General features: G+C 37.6%; 1 protein-coding gene across 4 annotated transcripts in view; it reads left to right on the plus strand.

Moving 5' to 3' along the window:
• PLCE1 (phospholipase C epsilon 1) overlaps positions 1 to 25,001 on the plus strand; it is a 153,321-nt gene that overhangs the window by 65,690 nt on the left and 62,630 nt on the right. For all 4 annotated transcript variants that reach the window (XM_088128955.1, XM_088128956.1, XM_088128957.1 and 1 more), the window contains one exon: positions 13,455 to 13,759. In XM_088128955.1, coding sequence (XP_087985081.1) covers positions 13,455 to 13,759 — 305 coding nt within the window. The remainder of the gene's footprint in view (positions 1 to 13,454; positions 13,760 to 25,001) is intronic.

Genomic DNA, 25,001 nt, shown 5'->3' on the forward strand with positions numbered 1-25,001 from the left:
CGATATTTGGAGGGATAAGGGGAGGTTAATTCCTAATTTTTAACTTCAGAGGCTTCAAACGAGCAGAACACATCTTGGTCTGCATAATTTTTATCCAAAGTGGCAAGATATATTTAAGGGTAGTAGGATCATATCTTGAATACTAAATGCAGATGCAATAAATGAAGATGCAACCAAAATATATGGTACATAAAACATTTGCCAAACAATGGGGGGGAAATCAGCTCATTGTATTCAAGATCATGGAAACAGAATTACAAGAGAATTACAAGAGAAACTAGTTATAACTTTTATTATTCATTTGCTAGAGATATAAGTTCTTGCAGCACTGACCTGTTCTATAGTGATGGTGAGATCATAGAAGTGCTAGGGCGGAGAAAGAGGACTCTCTTCAATTTGGACAACTGGGAGGAAATTCAATGCTTATAAATTGCCCCAGTAATCTGGCAGTAGATGGATGAGTCAGTGCATATGTTTTCTGGTGTTTAAAAAGAACTTAAATTATCATTGTTCGAGGAGTCCCCATTACATTATATTTTCTGAATTAGCTGTTTTCCTTCCAATTATTATTCCTTATTAATTTCAGTTACTGGGAAAGGTAACAATGACAGGTAACACTTTTTATCGGAGCATGTTTTATTCAATGCGTTTGCAGCTACCGTATATTAAGCGTGCTGGGCTTCTGTAAAGAAGGATCATCCAAAGATGAATGTTCAGCCCAAGAATCTTACCATAAAATGCTAAGAGACTTGCTACCCAATGGTAGCAAACTTAATAAATAAAATAATACAGTAGATGAGAGGCTGTGGGATATTGGGATATTTTCAAATACAGTGCATTACTGTAAATGGTACCAAATCAATTAACTGTATTGTATGGTTTTTATAAGAGAGCTGCTGTTAGTAGCTACAGGTGGTAGTAGTAGTAGTACCTCTCCAAGTGTCACTGCTTGCAGTATTGTATTGCTACCAGTATTTTTCTAAGATGGGTAATGATACTTTTATTGGTGCCGTACCACTGTTGGAAGCTAATATCAAGTAACATTCAAAGAAAGTGCTAGAATATTTTTTTGGCTCTTTCAGTTTTGTACTGTATTGCTCAATTTTTCCAATATGTTTTGTTCAACTATAATATTCACTGCATTACATCATTTATAAAGTGAAGTGTCAAAACAACTTGTCAAAGCAATTTTCATCACTGCAGGGGGGAACTTGACTTCACTAGTTGTGTTTTTTAGTGCACAATTGCTATTAACACCCTACTGTGCCTCATTATTTTTGGATATTTGTTGAACTTTTGTAATATTCAGTTTATAAATGAATGAATCTGAGTCATGACTATATATCAATCTTTATTGCTTTGGTTTATTGTTGTTTATTAGAGAATTAACCTAATAGATAGCATTTTTGAAACTATGATTTAGACTAAATTCTTATCTGAAAATTTCACTACAATTCTACAAATGTCCTTATCACATGGTTTTAAAAAATATGAGCAATATACTTAAAGCCAAATAGGACATTGACATAATTTGATCTATGTAAATTGAAAGAAAAACCTTCGGATGAGCTCTGTTTTTAATATAAAAATGGTAACTATTGAAATGCCATTTTTTCTATAAATACGTAAAAATAAAAATTAATATTCATTCATTAATGGAGGCACAAACCTGTGAAAATGGCAAAATAGGCCCTGTGGAGAACTTAAACTACTTTCAAAAAAAGTGAAAACTCTATCAGTTCATGTTCTTTGGCTTTGTTTCTTTTAAAACCTGAGCTTTCATACAAAGGACAACCTATATAAATTACATATACATTTTCATACAAAGGACAAAGAAAAGTTAATTCTCCTTAATGGCTTTTATGACATCCATCCTGTGGGGTGTCTTTAATGCCTTTTGTCTTTTTATGTATTTGGTATGAACGATTGCTTTCTTTTTAATAGTTAGGAAATGCAGGAACTAAATGTACATTTGGTGACAGATTCATAAAAGGCTCAAAGGGAATATATCTGAGACAAATTTTCTTTATTTTTAGATGTCATGATTAAACTAACAGTTATGAAACCAAGTATATCTTTCCCTTGTCTAAGGATTTTTTTTTTTGGGGGGGCAACATATTAGATTGGATCAAAATATTCCTTTGTTAATGCTTGCTTTCTTAAGTTAGAAGAGGCTTTTTTGAAAACATTCTCTTACCTATTTCATTCAGGGTTTTGCCTTTTTTTTTGCAATTTGGGAGTTTCCCAGAGCTTACTAATATTTCCTTTTTGTTTCATGTGGTCCCCTTTCTGTTACAAACTTGTTACAGGCAATAAATTATAGGCACTGAATTTAGTATTAAAGAAAATTATAATATCACAAGGTCATTTCCAATTCTGCTTCTTCTTTGCCCCCTTTCTGCATTTGACCACAAACGTTTATGACAAAAGATAGTTGTCCTTGTGATATTTGTTGTTGTTGTTTAGTCGTTAAGTCGTGTCCGACTCTTCGTGACCCCATGAACCATATTGCGCCAGGCCTTCCTGTCCTTCACTGCCTCCCTGAGTTTGCTCAGTTTCATGCTCATTGCTTCAGTGATGCTATCTAACCATCTCATCCTCTGCCATCCTCTTCTCCTTTTGCCTTCAATCTTTCCCAGCATCAGGGTCTTCTCCAAAGAGATCTCTCTTTGCATTAGGTGACCAAAGTATCTGAGCTTGAGCTTCATTATCGATCCTTCCAATGAGCAATCAGGGTTGATTTCCTTTAAGATTGACTGGTTTGACCTCCTAGCAGTCCAAGGGACTCTCAAGAGTCTTCTCCAGCACCACAGTTCAAAGGCATCAATTCTTCGGCGCTCGGCCTTTTTTATGGTCCAGCTCTCACAGCCATACATTACTACTGGAAAAACCATAGCTTTGACTATGCGGATCTTTGTCGGCAAGGTGACGTCTCTGCTTTTCAATATGCTATCTAGGCTTGCCATAGCTTTCCTCCCAAGGAGCAAGCGTCTTTTAATTTCATGGCTGCAGTCTCCGTCTGCGGTGATCTTGGAGCCCAAATAAATGAAGTCTGTTACTGCTTCCATTTCTACTCCTTCTATTTGCCAGGAGTCCTTGTGATATGCATTGTGCAAAACAAAAACAAAACCAGGAAAAAAACAATTCCTTGATAATTAAAAGCAATTTTTAAATCTGGTAGCCAAGACCCCCCAAATCTTAGTATATGTTTGTATGCATAAATTGTTAAGGCCAGAAATGACATTAATCAGACATTAAGTTCAGAAGCTGGTTTTCAATAATAGGAACCTCATCCTTAAACATTTTTATTTAACACCCTTTTTAGGCTGTATGCATATTCATCATCATCATCTTGCTAAACAATACAGAAGTTGTGGATAGCCTTTGTTGATCCATTAGGAAAAAAGCTACTTTAATGGTCACGGAATAGAAATATCTTAATTACGTGATGGGCACACTGCAGGCAGCCCACCGGTAACCCTTTTGCACCATCTAGAGTAGAGAATTGCCAAACATTTTGGTCACAGATGGAACATTCTGTAGAATTCGAGATTGTTTCATTCCTCCTCTGGGTCATGGCACTCAAAGGTTGTGGGGGGTGATCCTGCAGTTTTCCAGAAGTCTTCTGAAAAAGGGAGTGGTTTATGGTGTTCCAAATGTGAGTCAGCCTCAGAATGGGACATTCCAGAGACATGATATTCCTTGCAGTCCTCACAGGCTAGAAAGGAATAAAAAATATATCTGGTGCTTCTTTAGTGTAAACTGGTATATAATATCACGAAGCCTTGAAATTGCCCAGGATTCTTTATCAGACTTTATCAGTACTGAGCAAAATTGGAAGAAGGGGGAAAGAATGGAGGAAGCGAGAAGGATTTTAAATTCCTTCTGCTCTTCTTTCTTAAAACTTTATCTCTTTAAACACTGATTGTTTTGTCCCAAATTAATTTTTCAAAAAATCCTAGGTGAGACAAATTAGTACTCCAGATATGATAATATATTCATCTTCACCAACTCTGACAACAGATGTGGCCCAATGCCCGTTCTATAGTCCTGCTTGCATATGTGAGCTGCAGTACTGGCTATTGTCTGTTATGTTGGAGAGACAAGACTATATAACTTCTTCCAGTGTTATGATTTTCATCATAAGAATGACTTGAAGGTGCAGCGAGGACAAACAGTACTTTTTGGAGACCATGATAAAACAAATTGTTTTTAAAGATCTTCACAATTCTTTGGCCTGTTTGTTCTCAGGCTTTAGAGATTTAATATTATCTTCACAACAACGTGTGAGGTAAGATAGGCTAAAAGATAATGATTAGCTCAGGAGGAAGTATTTACATTTTTAGTAACTGGGGTACGTTTTGGAGGAAGCCAAACATGGATAAAAGAAATGGACTTCACTGGAGCTAAAATGGACTTCACTTTGTCGTTGGCACTTGTCAAAAAGTCTAGTACAATCCCTCTTCGTTTCTGAAAGCAAATTTTCTAATGTAGGCAAATTGAAAGGAAGTTGAAAAGGGAAATCAGAAGCATCGTATTTAAGTCAAACTTAAGTCATAAATCAGAGACTCTCCTCAAGGTATCCTTGTTGTCTGAATCTTGGCATTGCATTGGTTTTCACTGGGAAAGTGTTGGGGAACCGTATCCAAATTACTCTTGGGGGAAAGGTGTCAGGCTTCCTCCCTGGAAACCTCAGCTCTCCAGATGCTGTCCCCAGAATGACTCAGGCTATTTATTTATTGCAAATTAGAATAAGCCCATATACTGTAAAACAGAAGATCTGCCTACTGTATTGTAGTTCACAACAAGAGGAGCATATGTAAGTTTGTATGCACGCATGCTCACTCCAGCGTTTAATTCTTAGGCTTTTTCCATAGCCTTTTCACGGCAATGGATATTTAACCTTCTTCAAGCCTGTGGCAGGGGAGGACAATTGCTACTGAGTTGCATTGACATAACTGATCTCTGCAACCTGGAAAATGCTGGTTCTTGTTTCACCAGCTTCACTTCTAATACTATATTCCCCTTCTTGTTTTCTCCCTTCCCTCCCCATTTCAGTCTGAGGGTGCCAGGTCCTTCTCCCCCTCCTTCCTTCCAGTGCAAGATACTGGGAGCATATCATGTCTTTGTTGAAGGATCTGAAATGGTTACAAGTTGTTTTCCAAGCAAATGTAAGATACTGCTTTTTACATTTTAAAGTCCTAAAGAACTTAAAACTTATATGAGGGATCATCTACTTCAAAACAATATACAAGACATGCATCAGGGCTCAAATGTTCTACAGAAAAGCTCCATCTTCAACTTCAACTTCCCAGAAAGTTACTAAAGTTAGGGATAATCTAACTTTCAGTGGGAAGTCATTCCAAAGGTTGATGCTACTACTGAAAAGCAGCACCTCCATGCTGGGCCACCTCCACAACTCGAAGGTGGGGAATTATCAGCTCCTTTTCCTGGCAAGATGGTTGGCTACTTCAAGCAGGTCAATGCAGTCCTGAAGGTGGCCTGGTGCTAAGCCCAAAGAGCTTTGTAGGTTAACACCAGCACTTTAAATTGCACCCAGAAACCAGTGGGTCTCTGGCACAGGTGTAAAATGCTCCAGTTGGTGAGGACCAGATAATACATGGGGTATTCATTTTGGACCAACTAAAGCTTCAAAGTTGTTTATCTTATTTATTTATTCATTAAAATATTAAATTTATATGACCACCCATCTCAATATAGTGACTCTGGGTGGCAAACAACATATAAAAAATAAAAAACACAATATTGCACCCAAAACCTATTGTGAGCCAGTGCAGCTCACAAAACAGAAGTATTACATGGGATGCTACATTCTGGAGCAGCTTCCAAATGCTCTTCAAGGGAAGCCCCATGTAGTGCACATTGTGATAGTCCAATAAGGAGATAACTAAATGACTGTGAGCAAAGCCTCCCAATTCAGAAACAGATGCAATTGGTGTATAAGGTAGCTTTGTGCAAGGGCCTTCTGGCCACAGCTGTCACATGCTTCTTGAGCAGGAGTCAAATTGTGGACCAGCTCTGGGGGGGTGGGGAATGCTACTCATCCCAGTCAGAAATGGAAAATCTCCAGATATGAAGGGCTCTAAAACCCATTCCCACTCAGTCTTGCTAGGATTAAGACAGAGCCTGTTCTTCCCCATTCAGACCTCTACAGCCCTCAGGCACTGGGAAAGAAACTTGTCAGCATCATTTGGATGGCCTGAAGCAGAGGTATACAGCTAGAGTATCATTAACACATTGATGATACTTAACATCATGCAGATTAATAATCTTACTCTGCAGCTTCATGTAGATGTTACATAGGAGTGGGGAGAGTCAGGTCCTGAGGCACCCAGCAATGCAGGGATTTTGGGCTGGTCTTCCACCAACAGTAAATGGAACCAACTTTGGAGGAAGGATAGGACCACTGCAAGATCTTGCCCCCCCACTCCCAATCCCCAAGTCAGTCCAGAAGACTAACATGATCAATTATATGAACGCTGCCAAAACATTTAGGAGAGACAGGACAGATGTACCACCCCCTCCCAAACTCACCAGAGATCATCAACACATGTGATCATTTTTGTTTCAGTACCGTATCCCAGCCCAAAGCCTGATAGAGATAATCCACTTCCTCCAGGGAAGGAAGGAAGGAAGGAAGGCTATCTTTAAAGGCAGCCCCATGTAGAGTGCCTAATTGTCTAATCAAGTGATGAAAAGGGGATAAGTCTCTCTTGTAAGGTTCTTGTGATCCAGTAGGACCACAAGCTGGACAAAGACCCCCTGACCATGGCTTCAACCTGCTATTCAAACAGGAAACCTGAATCCAGGAGGACCCCTCAAGCTGTGGACCTGCTCCTTGACAGTTAGTGCTTCCTCATATGGCAGTTTGCAGATGAAGGCACTAAGAAATCTGCTCAGTGGAGAGATGTGTAGATTATAAGATTTTATTGACATCAGGACAAAGAAAAAATCTCTTTGGTCTCTTATTATACAATGGTCCTCTACAGATTGCAACTTGGAATATAAAATCATAAATTCATAAAATGAAAAGAAAAACATGTCTATCTGTGAAACTAAGAGAAAGAATGGAATAGTTCTATTCAGTTTTGTGAAGTGGGATTGATAAATACATGTAGGGAAATGAAGGTATAGATTTATTTATGAATCGAAGTTCTAAAATATATGTCAGAAAGTGTGAATTGGTGTTATTTAGATTATTGTCTGTAGAGAGTTGAAATCCACGGGTTGGTGATGTTTGTATGCTACACTGTAGTAAATTATGATCATGGAAGAATCAGAGATCAATACTGAGAAACTTTGTGCAACAATCTGAGTTTGATCCGGGGAAAAAATTATTCTGCTCGATAACATGGAAAGATAAGTGGGAACAAGACAAGAGAAAAAGTAATTGATAATTCAGAGATATGGCTTATCCTAGTACTAACTTATTGACCTGCATTTGCAAAATGCTTGTATTTTAAGTGAAACTTTTTAAAATCTCTCTTTTAGTTAAATTTTCTTTTTTGAACTTACCCTGTAACCTATTTTAACCCTTTAGTTTCATCCTAAGGCTGACTGTTATATTTGTGCTGGTTAATCTCCTCAATGGGAATTGATTTGAAAAAAATTGAGTTATAGCATTGGCATTGAAATACATAGGGTTAAGTTAATAGAAAGCATGGAAACATTAAAATTATGAAGTGAACGAGGTTGTTAATGAAGAAAAATAGTGTGTATGAAAGAATTATTACTACAAAAAAAAAGAGAATGAGAAAAAGATATTGTATAATATATAGAAAGAAAGATAATTACACAGACAAAGAGAGCAAGGGACAGTTAAGATTGAAAAAGGAACAGACAATGCAGGATGATTTTGATGGATATAAACAGTGTTATGGAAGTGCGTGAATAGGGATAAACAAGGAGAATGAATGGAATTAAAAATAAAAGTGATGTAACAATTTGAGATGAAAATGAACTGAGGGAATGCTAGAAGAAATACTTTAGAGATTTGTATGAGACTGTGTGTTGAAGGGTGGAATTGTAGTGAATGTTATAAAAAATGATGCAAAGAAATCATAAATACTGTGAGAATGTTTAGAAACGGTAAGGCTCCATGTGTAGATGATGTAACAACCAGGCACAAATCATCATCTGTTTACCAGAAAGCAAGCTAGCTCCTAAGGATACTCTCTTATCATCTGAGTGGTATCCAAAGGTGCTGCTGAAAAAAAATATGATACTAGGGGCTGGTATTATATCTAATAATAAATAATAAACAGGAATAAGACGCCAGCCCCACCACATCTTTTCAAAAGTCAGGGGAGGTAAGGAGCTTAGGGAGGGAACCAAGAATTGTCTACTGCCATTGAATAGCAGCAGAATGCAGTAAAACATGGCAGACCATTGGCTAGAACAGCGGGTGAAATGGGTTTTTTTATGGACTGTGGTCACTTCCCCTTCCCCTTCTCGTAACTTAGCTTGCTGCACCATAGACTAATTTGGCAGACAGAATTGGGAAAGCAAAATCTTTCCATCTTTCTTCAGCCAGTTCCTCATGAAACATCCTAAGACTGCATTTCCATTCAGGATTAAATTAGATTAAATTAAATGAACAACCAGCAGGATTTTTAAACCAGGGACCCACCTTCTGTATTACCATTACTTCCTTGGACAGATTGCAAACTGAAAGAAAGAGAGACCACCCAACAGCCTTCTTTCCCTGTGGCATTCAGTTGGTCTCTTACCGTGTTTATACATGCCACTGAACACCTTAATAGCTGTTGCCAAGCTGTTTCCAATTTCTTTTCTCACAGATAATTGTCAGTTGCCAACCCCAGTGAAACAGCCATGCATGCTTTCATCTGATGAAAGCCAATCTACACTGTGTGTGTGTGCAGATGTGCCCAGGTCGTATGCCTTGACTTTCCGTTGGTGGAAAATCTGCTGGTAGCTACCTCACTGCCCAGGAAGCCAATCAGGGCTAAGCAGGTGGGGGAAAAAAATAACTTTGGTTCAGGTTGGTAAATTCAGCTGTTTGTCATTGGCAGCCAAGCATCCCAGCAGTTAGGCTTTGGAGGAAAGGGCCTTAGACATGGAACCAAGCTGGTGACAAACTTGATAACCTATCTCCCTCTATATGGATATCGATGTTCCTTCAGCATATACTCTTGATTGCAAGCTGGTCCTAGTTAAAGAGCTATAAAATGGTTAGACAAAAGCAGGAAAAAGAGCCTAATCAGTAGCAGTGAGTCATGGTCAATAAATGGATGATCCAAATATAGCAGAAATAGCAGGTGCTAATAGGGAAAGATTATTCCTTCACTGTGGTTTCTGTGATTCATATTAATGCATTCTGTGCCTGTTATTTGACACTACTCCTGCAGAAAGACAAACTATTTTGCATTTTGATGCTGCCTCAAGGACCCTAATGTTTTTGAAGGCCCCATTTCATAAATGGGGCCCTTTTGATGGTTGTAGTTCCTGTCGTTTTTGCTTGTTAAAGCCAACTACAGCTATGCCTGCTGATGTTTAAGAAAAAGAAAAAGGACAGATCTTGGCTTCATCTACTTGAGTCCAAACTATTCCAGCTGAAGGATCAGAACTGGAGCCATAGGACTCTGTACCTCATTTGCAGGTATTCATACCAACAAGCATCTTTGACTCAATTCCCCAGTGTTGAATTGCACTTAAGTCTTGAGTGCAGGCAGGAACCAGCAAATAGAGACTATATATCTGAAGGGAAGATCTGGGATCACTCACTTGTTTTACCTGAGGTAGGAGAATGGACTGATCACTTTTCACAAGGATTGCATATATCCTTCTACTATCAAGTCTGCATAGTTTAACACCAGCTCTCACCTAATTCTTTTCATTTGGCATCTTTGTTTTTCATCAGTGATGCTCATGTGGATCTATGTTTAGACAGATACTGGTACCATCTTCAATACAGTGAATCAATGCCCTTTACTCTCTCATCTTTTAAGTGGGAGAACTTGCACAATTGGTGGCTGACTAAATACTTTTTTGCCCCACTGTATGTGCTCTTTGTCCAAGTTTTCACACAGAGTTTAAAACATTCTTGAGTGAACTGATCTTTGTTCAATAAATTAACTATTTCTGTAGCATCATCCAGAACTTTTTCATTTCATCTTCAAGAGTTTCTGACACTAACACCTCTCTGGGAACAAAGCAGTATGCTGTGACAACATCAGGATTTTCTTTTCTTACAAGAGAAATGAAGCCTCTTGTGGAGCCAACCATTGATGGAGCGCCATCGGTACAGATGCCAACACAGTTCCTCCAAGACAGACTTTTTGTTTCCAGATAGGAAGACAGAACTTTAAATACATACTGGCCTTTCATGTAGTTTTTTGCAGCAGAAGAAGTTTTATTGAATTTCACCGTCATTTACAAATCTTACAAATGCCATAACATGACATTTATAGGTGAAATCTGTTGACTCATCAGTTTGGATAGAAAAGTTGCTGTTCTTCAGTTTATCATACAAAACTTCTGCATCATGTGATATCTCATCAATACACCAACTTATTGTACTGTTTGACAGTGAAAACTTTTCCATTCCTTGTGGATCTGGTCCTAGCATTTTTCCCACTATTATTTTACATGCTGGCATGATTACTCTCTCACCGAAAGTGTGACTTTTACTTTGCTGGGTAATACGTTCTGCTACTAAATAACCTGCTTCTTGGGGTGTTTTGTTCTGTTTTATTCTTTTTTTTTTTTTACTCTGTTCTGTGATTCTAATAGCTTTTTAAAATAATCAGAACTTTTATTTGTCATAGGGCTGTGATTTATAGTTAAGTGTTTTTTAAATTTTTCTGGAGCTATTGCTGCATTTGTAAATTGTTTGCCACGGATGAGGCACAACAGAATAGGACAACCTGGATCACCAGTCCATGTAAAACCCATTGAGAAATAGCTTTCATTGTAAAGATGGATTTTTTTTTTAGTCCATTGATGTCCCAGTACAGAGAAATGCCTCAGAAGATTTAAATTCTTCATTATCATTATCATCATTAAACTTATTGGTATTGTCCAATCTAGAATCCTTCTCTTCCGTTTCACACCTCCTCTTCAAAAACCGCCACATTGGACCCTCAGACATGACTGAATAAACATGTACAAAATTTATTTAAAATATCAGGATAAAATAACTACAGGAAGACCACAGGAAAAAGATGCAGGAGAGGGAGACTGATGTCACAGACTAAGTTGGATGAGTCCATTAATTCCTTGAAAAATGCACTTCTCCCTCCCTTCCTTCAATATATTCCTCCCTTCCTGCAATATATTCCTCCCTTCCTGCAATATTGCATTCATCTGTTATCAACGGTCTCCCCTATCTCTTGTCAAAAATTAAGAATGGGTTCAACGAAATAAACACAGTCCTATAGCACACTACCAGAGAGCTCAGAAAGAGTTGTAACTAGATTTTTGTTCAGTCTCTGCTCATCACTGCAACAGCGTGTTGCCCAAATTTGAAATAACTTTTTAAATAAATCATGATCTCCTAGGGAACGCCTAGTGGCATCTCACGGAACCCTAGGGTTCCACAGAACCCTGGGTGAGAAACTCTGTATTAGAGCAATAAGCGAACGGTGTACAGAAGTCTCAAGTATTGTATAGGATTAGTGTCCAAAAACTTGTTTTCCCCACTTGCAGCTTTTTTTTTTTTTTTTTGCTGTATCCTCATGACATTGCCTTCATCCAATGAGTGAGAGAGGTTTAAGTCATGCAAGTGTTAAGCTAAAGTTTTCCCCCTTATTCTGACACAGTCCAAGTCCAGTATTAGTTTATAAAGTCTGTTAAACTGCCTTCAAGGGAAGCAACTGCATTGATTTGAGATGGAAGCAATAAAGGCAGGATAAAGATAGGCAATGGGCCACAGATTTCATGCCAGTGGAGATTTCTGTTGACTGAAGAATGTTCAACTCAACAATGGAAAAAGATTCTAACAGCTGATTTGAAAATAAAACTCAGGATAAGCCAGGTGGAACTTTTTAGCTTGGGATTTGCTACAAGTTTTTGACTCTTCTTTTAAAAAATAGGATTTGCATAACTTCCAGAAAGAGTATCAACATTTTGGATAGCCAGTTTATGTGTCCTCCATATGATTCCCATAAATAGTTGTTTAATGCAGAGGAACCAACAAGTATTCTGCATTATCACTGTAACCCCCAAGATTGCATATCAAATTTCTGTAGCAAAATCTCTAATTTTATACTGGCACAATTTTATGTTTTTTTTAAAAATGAAAAAGCCCCCAATAGGTGTGAAGCTTTCTAATAGCCTTAGTATACCTGTTGTTAATAAAAACAAATCCAAAGCCTAAACCATTTGGGCTGACCCTTCCAATATCACTGCAATGATCCTGTGGTTCTTTGAGACCTCCCGAAAATAAAGTGTAGTTACCTGGTGAAACCCAGCTGCCTTGAGAAGTCTATAATGCTGGGGAAAGTGGAAGAAAAGAGAAGACGACCAGCAACAAGGTGGATGGACTCAATTACAGCTGTGATGGATGCACTGCTGGAAGACTTGAAGGGCCAGGTTGGGGATCTCTGCGGTTGCTAAGATTTGACACCAACTTAATGGAACATAATCAGAATTAATCACCTGATGAAAAGAGTCATATGTCCCTGTTTGTTTTGATTGTGTGGGTAAGGTAGAGTACTTCGTAGATGCGTGTTCTGAAGATCTTGATGCCTATAAATGCCTGGCCATAGCTGAGTAAATTTTTGATCACAGACATTAGGTTTCACAGAACCACAGTGGAAGCTAATACCAAAACTCTATGAAATTTTTAAAGTATGGTCCAATTCACTTCATGATAGCTTTCCCCCATTTGTCACTGAATGAGGATGAATGATCATGGATTGAGCAGGCTTTAGAATTGAGAGAATAATTATCCCCCCAGCAAAGCATCTAAATGAACAGAGTTGTTTTATGTGGGATGGGCAGCTATATAAATGGGACAAATAAATAAATAAATAAATAAATAAATAAAATATGAATTGCCTTACTACTGTACCGGTACAGAAGATGACGTAACATATTACTTTACCTGCCCGTGCAAATGTATGCATATTATTGCCCACATTATAATTTAATGTATTTAATAATGTTAATATTTGAAATGGCCAACAGTTACCTAGTTATCTAAAGAATGGGTTTACATGGTATATAGGGAAATATTTATCCTTGTATAGACCAATGCTGTTTTTTGGTCTGAAAGTGATTTGCTCTGAGTTGCACAAAATTTTGTACAGTTATGGCAAAGAATACTGTAATATTCTATAGAAATCAAAAAGGAACTTCAAATGCTGTCTATTTGAAATCATTCCATTTATAAGCTTGTGCTGAACATATTTGTAAAATGTTAATTTAATCTGATAAAAGAAAACGCTACTTTTTACTTTTATTTGTTTTAGAACGACAATTGAGTTCATCTATGGCTGCATCAAATGCTCTCGCTTCCACAATAAGTGGCATCAGCAAAGAACTCGTGGAACTGCAGCATCTCATTCAGTTTCCGGAGGAAGTTGCTAGTATTCTGATGGAGCAGGAGGAGGAGCTCTACAGAAAAGTGTTGCCTATTGACTATCTCTGCTTCTTAACCAGAGATTTGGGAACTGTTGAATGTCAGAACAAACTTTCAACCCTTAAAGCAACTTTTCTGTCTGTCCCAGATGGGGAACACAATGCTGTTGAAAATTTGGTGACACGATTCAATGAGGTAGGTGGAGGATTTTGATTATTGTTTGTATGTTGTTTATATGTTTTGTATTTGTTTGTATATTGTATGTTTTTAAGGGCAGATTGGAAGGCTCTCCAAGTGAAGAGAGCACTCCTGGGGCCTTTTCCCTTTTGATGAAGCCTGTCAGGCTGACTTACGGGAGCACGCATTTATACTTTGTCAAGTGTGAAGTAGCTAGATTTTGCTGTCGTTTTAATTCCCCACGGTCCCTCTGCTGTAGTATTGCACTAGGGCATTGTGGGTAACTAGTTATAGTTGGAACCACTGATGAACTATGCTTTGAGTATTGGGCTAGGTGTTTTTTAGCAAAGGACAGACTTTAATGGTGGGCCCTTCCATTGTACTGGGACCCTGGTAGTTGCCTGAAGAGGTATATAATTGCCAATCCTGGTCTTTTGGTAAGTAGATTGATTGTAACAATGGATTGGATTGTTACAGAGAGCTTATAATTTAATTGTCAGACTGTGTTGTTACAGAGTAAACATAATTTTCCTAATGAAATGAATGGAGCATGAAACAGGCATGCCTAAATTCTAACAGATCCTACGTATTTATTCATAATCCATAATCCACAGCACTTTCATGTGCTGTGATTGTTCTTAAGGAAGTCATATTCTTTTTTCTGTTGAGGCAAACCTTAGCCTTATTTTCTGTCTAATTTATATAAGTATGACTGAAAGCCAACAGTGCCATTAGAACAGTGTAATAGTTGTGCAGTTTACTGTTGTGCAGTTTTCCTGAGCTGAGTCACCATGTCATTTTAGTGTAATAGTGCCAGTGGTAATGAGAGCCATTCTAGTCCAGATAAGTCAGTTACGTGATAGGTACATGAATCAGGGCACGAGTTCATATGACAGAACTGGCAGTGTTGCTCAAAAAGGTCATGGCTAAATGTGTATTTGGTTCTCTCATAATAATCAACTGGTTCATATCTGTTAGACTTATTGGCTATCTAGTGAACATCAGTTTTATAACATCAGTATGTACCATGGCTATATAGTGCTTAAGATTTGTTTTGGAAGAACTGCTTTAGAACACCGGAAGTGAGAATGCAGCATTTGTCTGCAACTGAAAACAACGGAAGCATCTTCAGAGCAACCATATCTGTTTCCACTGTTTCAGTGAGCCCTGACAGGCATTGTATTAATGTTCCAGTGCACTGCAAGGCATCCATTCTGTAGTGACTCCAGTGCATTACGCAACTTTACTGTGCAGCTATTATGCAGTGAAAGAAGGTGCTAAATTCAACATCAAGAGAGAATATAGTAATGGATGAGGGAGATGTCATTGGAGAAGCAGTACCTGGAATTATAGGAAGATTTGGATTGAGTAAATGCAGTAATGGAGGAGATAGATTGAGAGACATTTGTGAAGAGAATTCTTTGTTTATTGCCAACACATACTTCAAGCAACATAAATACCAATTACATTCCTAGATTCCTAGATTTAGATTTTCAGGACCCATTCCAGTTGGGTTTCAGGCTGGGGTGAGACAGCATTAGTCACACTTGTAGATGACCTTTGGTGGAGCCAGATGTCAGGCCCAGCCCAAGAACAACGGGGAAACAGTCCAGTCAAGTATAGTTCCTTTATTTGCTTACACCTTATAGATGGAATCTTGCCAAGCTAAATCTATACTACGGCAACTAGTGGATATACCCTGGGAGATTCTAGGGAGTGGCTATCCTGAACGTCTGTCACTTCGCACACTCCCCTTGAGGACTGCATTGTCTCTTATCTCCTTTCCCCTTCTTGAATGCACCCCCCCCGATAGCCTTGATCTCCCATCACTCTCTTCCTCGTAGATACTTTCCATCACACCAGAATGGAATAGGGGCATGCATCCGTCCTCTCAGGGGCCTTCAGTTCCATTGATCATGGCATCCTTATAGACTGGCTGTGAGGCCTTGGGGGGGCACTGTGCTGCAGTGGTTCACCTCCTTCTCAGTTAGTTCCAGTTGGTGTTGGTGGGGGGAGAAGTCATGCCTGTGGCTCCATACCTATGGAATGCCGCACAGCTTGACACTCTCATCCTCTTGTTTAGCATCTACATGAAACTGCTGGGTGAGATCATAAGTCAGTTTGGGGTATCATCAGTATGACTGAGAATACATCTCAACTCTGGACTGTATAGGTGAAGGTATCAATGTATGGGCACAGTGTCTGGAGACTGTTTGGGTCTGGATGAGGAGGAACAGACTCAGGCTCAGTCTGCAACGTGTTTCTACCTCTGGCCCTGGATGGGGTTGCATCCATTCAAGACTAGTGTGCAACTTGGGAGGCCTCCTGGATTTACAGCTACTGCTCAAAGAGTACGTGGCAGCCGTGGCCAAAAGGGCCTTTGCACAGGTTCAGCTTGTGTGCCAGCTGCACCTTTCCTTGACCAGGAAGCGCTTCAGATAGTTGCCCATGCCTTAGTCACCTCCTGACTGGAGTATTGCAATGCATTCTACATTGGGTTGCTCTTGAAGACCATCCAAAATGCAGTGGTGCAGGCAATAATGGGTGCTTCTTGCTATGCCCACATACAATTACTGCTTCCAAGTTGCACTGGTTACCAGTTAGCTTCCAAATACAACTCAGGGTGCTGGTCATCAGCCTTTCATGACATAGGGTCTGGTTATTTGAGTGAATGCCTGTCCCAGTTGTTTCTGCTCATCTAATACAGTTGGGCAGAGTGGGTGTCCTCTGGGTCACAAATATTGTCACCTTGTGGAACTGAGGAAATACGCCTTCTCTGTCACAGCACCTGCCCTCTGCAACAACATCCTCCCAGAGCTACATATGGCTCCCACTCTTCAAATGTACCATAAGTCTCTGAAGACCTAGATCTGCTCCCAGGCATACGTTTAGGGTGTTTGCAGAGCCCCTGGTAAGTTTTGGATGTTATTCATGTGGTTTTGTCTAGGCATTCATATTCCTTTTTTTTAATTATGTATTGTTTTACCAGAGTCTTTTTGGAGTTTGGGGCTTTGAAATTTAATAAATAAATTAAATAAATATATAAACATCAGAATTAAATAGACTACATTATAGGAAATAGAAGTTTGCGAAGTACAATCGAGTCAGGTAAGAACTTCCAGGCGCAGGTTGTGGAACAGAACATGTATTATTGAGATCAAATATACAGGTTAAACTTACAAAATAATCATCATACTAGTCAGAAAGCAAAATATGAATAAATGAAGAGATATAACAAGAAAAGGAAAATAAGAAACATTTGTAATAAGATCAGAGAAATCACATTTATAGTGATAATGTGGTAATTATCAAAAAGTAAGCATGAAGAGATCTTATAGAGACACATGAGATTAAAAAAAGAAGGAAAGACTATACTAAGACCTTTAAAAATGGGATTGTAGAAGGGCTGAAACATTTCTAGAAAGAAAATATAGTATTTAGGAACCTAGTCCCCTGGAAAGTGAGGTTTGACGAGTAATGAACCACCTGTCAAATAGGAAAGTACCAAATGCAGATGTGATACTCATTGAACTCTTTAAAGCTGCAGAAGAACACGTAGTCAGTGCTAGCAGCCCTGTGTTAACAATATGGATAAGACTGTATGGGCTAGAGACAGGGAAAGACGGGTACTAATCATATAAAAAAGAGAGGTGCAAGAGAAAGTTCAAATTATTGCAACCCTTTCTTTAAGTTCTTATTTAAAAAAAAAAAAGAAATGTCAAATGAACAGGCAAGGTTCAGAAAAGCACAGCAGCACCAGATTACATTCACCTACCTAACTCTTTACAGGCATTTTCATATTAAGACAACACTTTTTGTAGTTAGGCAATATATGGGAGAAGATCTTTACTAAAATGCACTGTCACAGTGTTACTATTTTATTTCATTTTTTTTTTCAGTACCATTCAATATTTTGTGTCTTTTTCAAAGCTTTTTTTTAGTGCTTCTGCTCTCCTTTTCTCCTTTCTACAGCCACAGTCTTCTCATATCACCGTCTGCAAAAAGAGAATTTTGTTTTATTAATTTAAGCTTGGAAAGGATTCATGTATCAGAATAGCCAGTTAGTCAGTTAACGAAGGAAATAGGACTTCCAGTCAAGATAGCTCCCTGAACAGTAGCAGGAATATGATCAGTGCAGCTTTTCCTACTCCTTTTAAGTTTTCAACTAATAAGATTTTGGTTACCTTTCTTTTCACCTTTGTTAAGCCATAGTAGGGATTACTTTGATCTTTAAAGCAACTAGTGCTTCTAAGTTGTGATGATGTATTAGAATCATAGACAAAAAATTAACAGAAGGAGATTTCATTGTAGCCTCTGGTTACAAATTCACTTAACCATCAAATCTGTCATTTAAATTCCATAATGCTCTCTAGAGATAAATCAGTGACAAGCCCAATATTCTCTGTTCAAAATAACTATGCAGATATGGGAAACTGGTAAACAGGGCAGAAATGCAGTAGTATCCTTTTGCTTGTTTGTGCTGGTCTATGACTCTAAAGATTGACTTGATTTATATTCCTCAGCAATGTATATAGAAAAACGTAATACACCCGCTCCTCATTTAGTGACCAAGTTCTGTTCCAGCAACCAGCTCGTTAAATGAAATGGTCACTAATTGAACACTTGACTGAGAGAGAGAGACGCAAAGATCACCATTTCATTCAGATAAAGTTCTCTCATATAGCTACAACAGTGTAACTTTCACTCTGGTGTGTGTTGTTGTGAGGCATACGAAATTTGGTTGTAAATGGACACATTGGTGGGAAAATGATTTTTTTTATTACTGTCGTATTTGCAAATGATCGCTAAATGAGGTAACTGCTAAACAAGGAGTGGGTGTACCTTTCATACTGGAAGCAATATATAACTATCATGATTAATCACCATTAATAGTCATCCTCTGTGATTTATCTGAATTATTTAGATTTTGTTTTTAATATTAAAAATTATTGTTGACAATCCAAATCCGGTGGTCCTGACCCTTCAGCACCCCATCACCTAATGACTACATGGACAGTAGGGTGTTGATAGAGTGTTATGGATGTACTCTGTGTCCGCTTTTTCATTCTGCCTGCGCTTTGTTGGTGAAATTGCTTCCTTGTGCCCTCCCAGGAACACATAATCTTGGACTCTCCTCCTGTTGGATTAGCTTGCTAGATAATAGGCTTTGCCTATTCCTATAAGGTATTTCCTGAAATCTTCTTCCTGCTTTGCCAGTCATTGCTCAGGTCAGATTTTTGTTCTCAGGAAAGCTGAAATGTATACATTGAATGCTTCAGCCACCGGCGTTTTCTATATTCAGAGTTTATCTTGTTTCTCAGTGTGTATCAGCATACAGCATGTACCTCTTGAATTGTTGAATGCAGGTAACAGTAAGCTTGCTTACATGGTGGTCTCTGGATGAGAGATCCTAGCTTGCATAGAGCAGAGTAAGCATGCTTTGGTTGTGCTTCTGAAATACTGGCCAAAATGTTCCAAAACTAAATGGTACTTTTCTTGCCTCTAGCCGAGAGTGCTGCATGTACTATGAGTTCAACTACAGCTGGTAGCCTAGTCTATACTTCTCTGTCTTTAGCATTTGTTTGAGCTATAAGTAAACAGCAGCCAGCAACAGTAGAAGTGATATGTTCACCAGGACATATTGAGTCAGTTTTCAGGGATTCCGTTATCAAATTTAGAGAAGGTGGGTTCTCTAGATTAATATCCAAAGTTGCAACTGACCAAGAAAGCCCCTTCTGCCTGTTTTCAGTTTGAGAAATACAGTAGTTGGATTTAATACAATCTTGTCAGTTGCTTCATTATTTAGGAGCAAGTCTGACTCAAAGCAGCATATTTATTACCCATTTCAAAAGAGTTCCTTGTACTTACATTTTCAGGCAAAGAGAGATACTTGTCAATCTTGAATTGCCTTGGAAGTTTTTGTGGTTTCAGAGAGTTGGAGAGAGATTGAAGTAAGAACAGGTTGCTGGAGGTGCTGAATTTTCTGTTTGCTTCCTACTACATTTTAATTCTGCTGAGAAACTCAAACCATTTTTCCACTGAGAGGAAGGAGAGACAAGTGGTTTTAGAAGCCTCATTTTTATCTTAACTTCTAGCAGTTTGAGTAAAGCAAGGGATTTAAATGTTTTGAAGGAGTCATGAATCATGTTTAGCAGATACAGTGAAATTAAGAGATTTATGTACAAGTACCAGCTGCATATTCAATGTTTGTTGTACTCTATTGCTAAGACAGCTTTTCTATGCATCTCTATTATTATATCTGAAAAAAAAAAAGGATTCCAAGGGAAAGAGTCATGCTTTGGTTGGCAAAAAAAAGTAACTGCTTTCTGGCATTGCCTGTAAAAATAATTCACTATATTTATATTGTGGGAGCCAGAATGAATTTTTAGATGACAGACTCTTGATACTTAATGGGAGAGAACTATTTCATACCTCAGTCCCACCCCCCACTCCCAATTATTTCTTGCAAATTCTCTACTATGTCACTGCTTTTTTGTAATTTTTTCTTATATACATTAGCACTTTATTTACTTAATAGTTTTTATTCTCTGAGAAAAGAACTTTTGGCTTTTTGCGGTTACCCATTCATCTTACAAGCTGGCTTTTGGGATAGTATAATTTAACTTTATTATGAAATCAGTGTGTAAAGGCCTTAAAGTCCTATTATGGCTGATCATGAAATATAAAAAGAAAACATTGCAAGACAGTTTTATGTATTAAATGAAACTGACTTGTTATAAAATCTTTGCTTAGATTAAAAAAGGAATCGTCAATAATTTCAGAACCTTTGAGAAAGAAATGATATCTAAGAATATGTAGAAGGCATTTTTACAGCAACCTAATTTTTTATACTTGTGTTAAAGGAGTATCAGTAGACTTTTTAAAGCTATAAATAGCCACTGATCACAAGGAGATCCTGTGAAAAGTGATAACATTTTAATTTAATTACTTAAAGATCACTCAGTTATTTAAAGATTATAGTTAACATTTTAGATATATTCATAAGTTAGTCAATGTTTCTAAGTTATACAAGTATCACTGATTTTGTGGTGAAATAACTTGTTCTTGGTTCCTTTTACTTTTTAAAAAGTAATTTTTACCTATTTGTCTATTTTGATCCTATAGAGGTAAATGATTTTAATGTAATAAATGCGTGTAGGACAGCTTAGCTCTCTTACAGTCCAAAAAGAGATGTCTTAAAAGGATAAATTTGCTTCAGCAGTGGAATGTAAATAAATATTTTACTCCCCAGTTCAGAATTTTTTGAAAACCTAAATGAGTTTGCAAAAACATTTAGAAAATACTATGTTTGTATAAATAGCTAAATGTTTCCAGTCCTTGTTTGGAACAGTATATTTGAATTAGTATATAATCAGATTAAACTGGTGAATGTACTTTGTTGGTCTATTTCACTCCTTTCAAGCAGACCACTTAGTTCATCATATTTTATTCAAGAGATTTACAGTTTTTGCAAAAGGAAGCAGGACTTAAAAAAACAACAACTTGTATTAGTGTGTACTGAGAGTTTATATACTGTGTATATACAGTAGGTAGGCAAATTTGGAAAAATTATGTCTAGCACTCTGTAACTTTTTAACCATTTTGTTACATAGAGCAGTAGCGGGAAAACATGCACAAAGAGACGGTAGGAAATCTACAACCTGAAGCTGTGCTATCATAGGATCCATATATTCTAGGATAGGAACTACTGAGCAAGAAGCACAGAGGTGTACCACTTCACTAATCAGGGACTTAAGAACCAACATAAGGGATCAGAAGCGCTCCAAAATACTTTGCTGCCTGATGGCACTTCCGAGCACAAAGCCAAAAACATTTTAGGTGAGTCTTTCTAGAACAATTGTAACTGGAAAATATTTTCCACTGCAGCTGAAAGCAGAGGTCTAGTTTGGGAGGTATGAAGTAGACTGCCTACAATATGGACTCCTTTTTTTACCTTACTGTAACCAACCAGCAGTTGAGGCCTGAGATGGGTGATTCACTCTGATTAAGTCTGACCTTATAAGCATCAGCCAAGTGAATTAAGGAGCCAAGGGAAATGTTCAAATTGGGACAAAACAAATGCATAACAGAAGTTAAGTACCAGCAAGGTACAGAGTGATGCCTCGAGCAGTGAAATTTGAAGCTGTTGAACTTCATATGTTTGATCTGAGTTTCTTGTCCAGCATTACAATCTGTTCTTGTAGTTAGTAGGATAAAGCTGCTTAAGCTAGTGGCTTTTAACTTTTCATATCTTAAGTCTTTTCAGTCATACTATCGGTAAACTTTGAGCCAGTCATGGTAGAAACAAAACCTCCACTTTCGTGGGGGAGAAGGACATATATACATATACATATTTATTTATTTATTTATTTATAACCATTCTGTGATTATATTTTTAAGTTACAGTAAATTTTAAGGGCATAACATTGCAATAATAATAATAATGTTGACCATCGCTAAAACTGTAAAGTCATGGGCGAGAGCTAATTGGAGCTGAAATAAAGGCGATCCCTGGGGCAGTCTTCCCCTGAATCCAAATCAAGAAATACGTTCAAATTATGAGAATAAGTGGTGCGAAATGTGATTTTCTTCTGACTCCTAAGCCCAAACCTTTCGGAGTCCTGGACTCTAGGAAATTATCTACATGAGATAAATATGGCATCTTATTTCAAGTCTAAAACCTAACTGCATGCAGTAGTTGACATGGAATGATATTTAGCGGGGCTATGCATTGCTTGCATACAAAAGCAAAAAGGTATTATGGAATGCGCCTGCAGTTTAAACCAAATGCACCTTTTCTTGGGATTGTGTAGCAGGCAGCCCTGCTATGCCAAGAAAGGAAGCAGCTGTTTTTAAGCAGTTGCAGACAGCTGTTAAATTTGTATGCCCACATGCTTCGAGGCCGTCTTTTGCCTTCAAATCCAAAATACCGCATGGCGCTAAGGTTTAGTATTTAATAACTCATGTGTAATTTTAGCTGATGGCTTGGTATTTAGCATTTGACAGCTTTTAAAAGTGGATGGCCTGAGATTTCCTATCTGATTCTAGCCACAGAAGAGGTATGATCAAAATACTTTCCTGGTGATTGCCTTTGGAGTTATCAGTGTGTTACGGCACACAGACGTACAGTCTTTATTTTAACGCTATTGTACTCTTATTTTGGCCTGTGATCATAATCATAAAGAGTTAAAATACATTACCCGTTATTTTTAATGTTGTTCAACAAGAAAGACACAGGGCTTAAGTAAAGTTGGAGGCAGGGACAGGTAGAAGATATAGAACATAGAATTCATCAGATGGATTAGAGAGAGTTTGAATGTGGAACATTTTAAATTTGTCTTAGGCTTCACTGTAAAAACAACAACAACAACATAACAGGAAGTGGATATTCCACTCTTCCAGATCTAGGGATAGAGTCTTACATCCTAATGGATCTTCTTGTATCTGCTTTTGAGAACAGCTAAAGGTATAACATCAAAACATACAGAATTAAGGGCTCTGTGATATTTGGAGGTCACAAGTTGATCAAAGTACCTGGCTAGTTTAAAAGCATTTGATAAATTCCATAGTGGGAAAAGAGTAGAGGTTGTGTTGTGTTCAATTTGATGTTCCATGTCTAAGGCCCTTGCTTTAAGCTCTGCCCTACTCAGTCATAAATATATGTACAGTACTGCAAATGTTTGGCTTCTTTACTGTTTACCCAGAAGAACTAATACTATCCAACAAAGTTTAAGAGGCAGCCATATAGTATTTTTTTCAAATTGACTGTTCTGAACCAACTGTCTTATTCTAATTATTCTTATTATTTTCTCACTTGGAATATTTAAAAAGAAAATAAAAGAACTGTAAAGTTCATTACCACTGGAGAAAAAAGATTTGCCAGTTTATTAAATACAAGAGATCTGTTGAGTGGCTTTCTGTTTGGAATATTTGGCTTCAATTTTGTTTCTGTTCCAATCTAAATACTACCATTAGTGTCTGTATACACTTTTGAGGTCTGAGAATATGTGATTTAATGTATTAATATTTCTGAGTGTCCCTAATTTGATTGACAACTTTGGAGAAGTTACAGCCATTACACTCTTCGTGGTCCTCTAAAGAAATTTTCCTCTTGCTAGTTCCAGATCTTTTCTAAGTTTTTTTTTAGTGACGTAACTACTGAGTTCACAAATAGATGTGTTAAAATTGTTTTCCATAATTAATTTTGACTAAACCACATAGCAATCATTGCATGTTCCATTATGTTCATAATTATAATTCATTAGAAGTTCTACAACTTTAATCTTTAAAAAACTAATGTAATTTCAGTGTGATACTTCAAAAGAAATAGTTTATATTAATTGCATTAACTAGGAACCCAATGTTCTGAGTTTAATGATATTTTATAAATATATTTATTTATTTAGATAGATAGATAGCTAGATTGATTGATTGATTGATATGGCCACCCATCTCACTGATTCTTGGTGGCTAACAAGAATTAAAATACAATATAAATACATGTATATTAAAAAAAAATAAACCCCATTCCCAATCAATTAACACAAGTGGCTCCCAGTGAAACTGAGTTTGCTGGGGAAGAGTCTGTGATACCCCATCCAGCTAACCAAGCTATTGTCTGGGTAGGAAGTACATGATCTCTCTTTGTTAGCATGGACCATCAGGAGTTTTGATTGCAGTGAGATAAGAAAGCATGCAGTGGGATAAGAAAGCATATGTAAATAAATAATTATTCTCCACCTCAACTAGAGAGAATTTATGTGCCTCTGTGCATATGTGTAATTAGTCCTTTGCCTACCACTTAAGATTATTTGTGACTCTTGAGGGTGAAAGTTCACCTCCTGTGCCAAATGTGTGTCAACTTAAGTGGGGGCATCAAAAAGGTGAAAGTAGTGGCTGTGAACATGTGATCAGAGCCCAGTCCCTTTTTATGCATGTTGCGTACACAATAAACATAAAAAGAGGTGGTGTGTTTATCATATGGTCACAGCTGCCATCTTGACTTTTTCTTTCACTCTCCCTGCATATATTCCTGAATTTAGGATACAATCATATGCACACTTAAGCTCATAGAATATGCCTCATGGACCATGTTCACAGCAGCTTATGCATCCAAAATCACTTTATGTTGTTCAACCATATTATGAAAGGTTAAAGTAATGAGTGTTTTAAAATAACATATTGTGTTTAGAATCTTCCGTAATAGGGATCTGCTTATTTATGGATTTTTCTTTCTCTTTACTTTTTCCCTAATAAAGCA

This window comes from Python bivittatus, unplaced genomic scaffold (genome assembly GCF_059951505.1).
Source record: "Python bivittatus isolate LINGU-HERP-01145 unplaced genomic scaffold, Pbiv_v1 ctg000780_np1212, whole genome shotgun sequence".
Lineage (NCBI taxonomy): Eukaryota > Metazoa > Chordata > Lepidosauria > Squamata > Pythonidae > Python > Python bivittatus.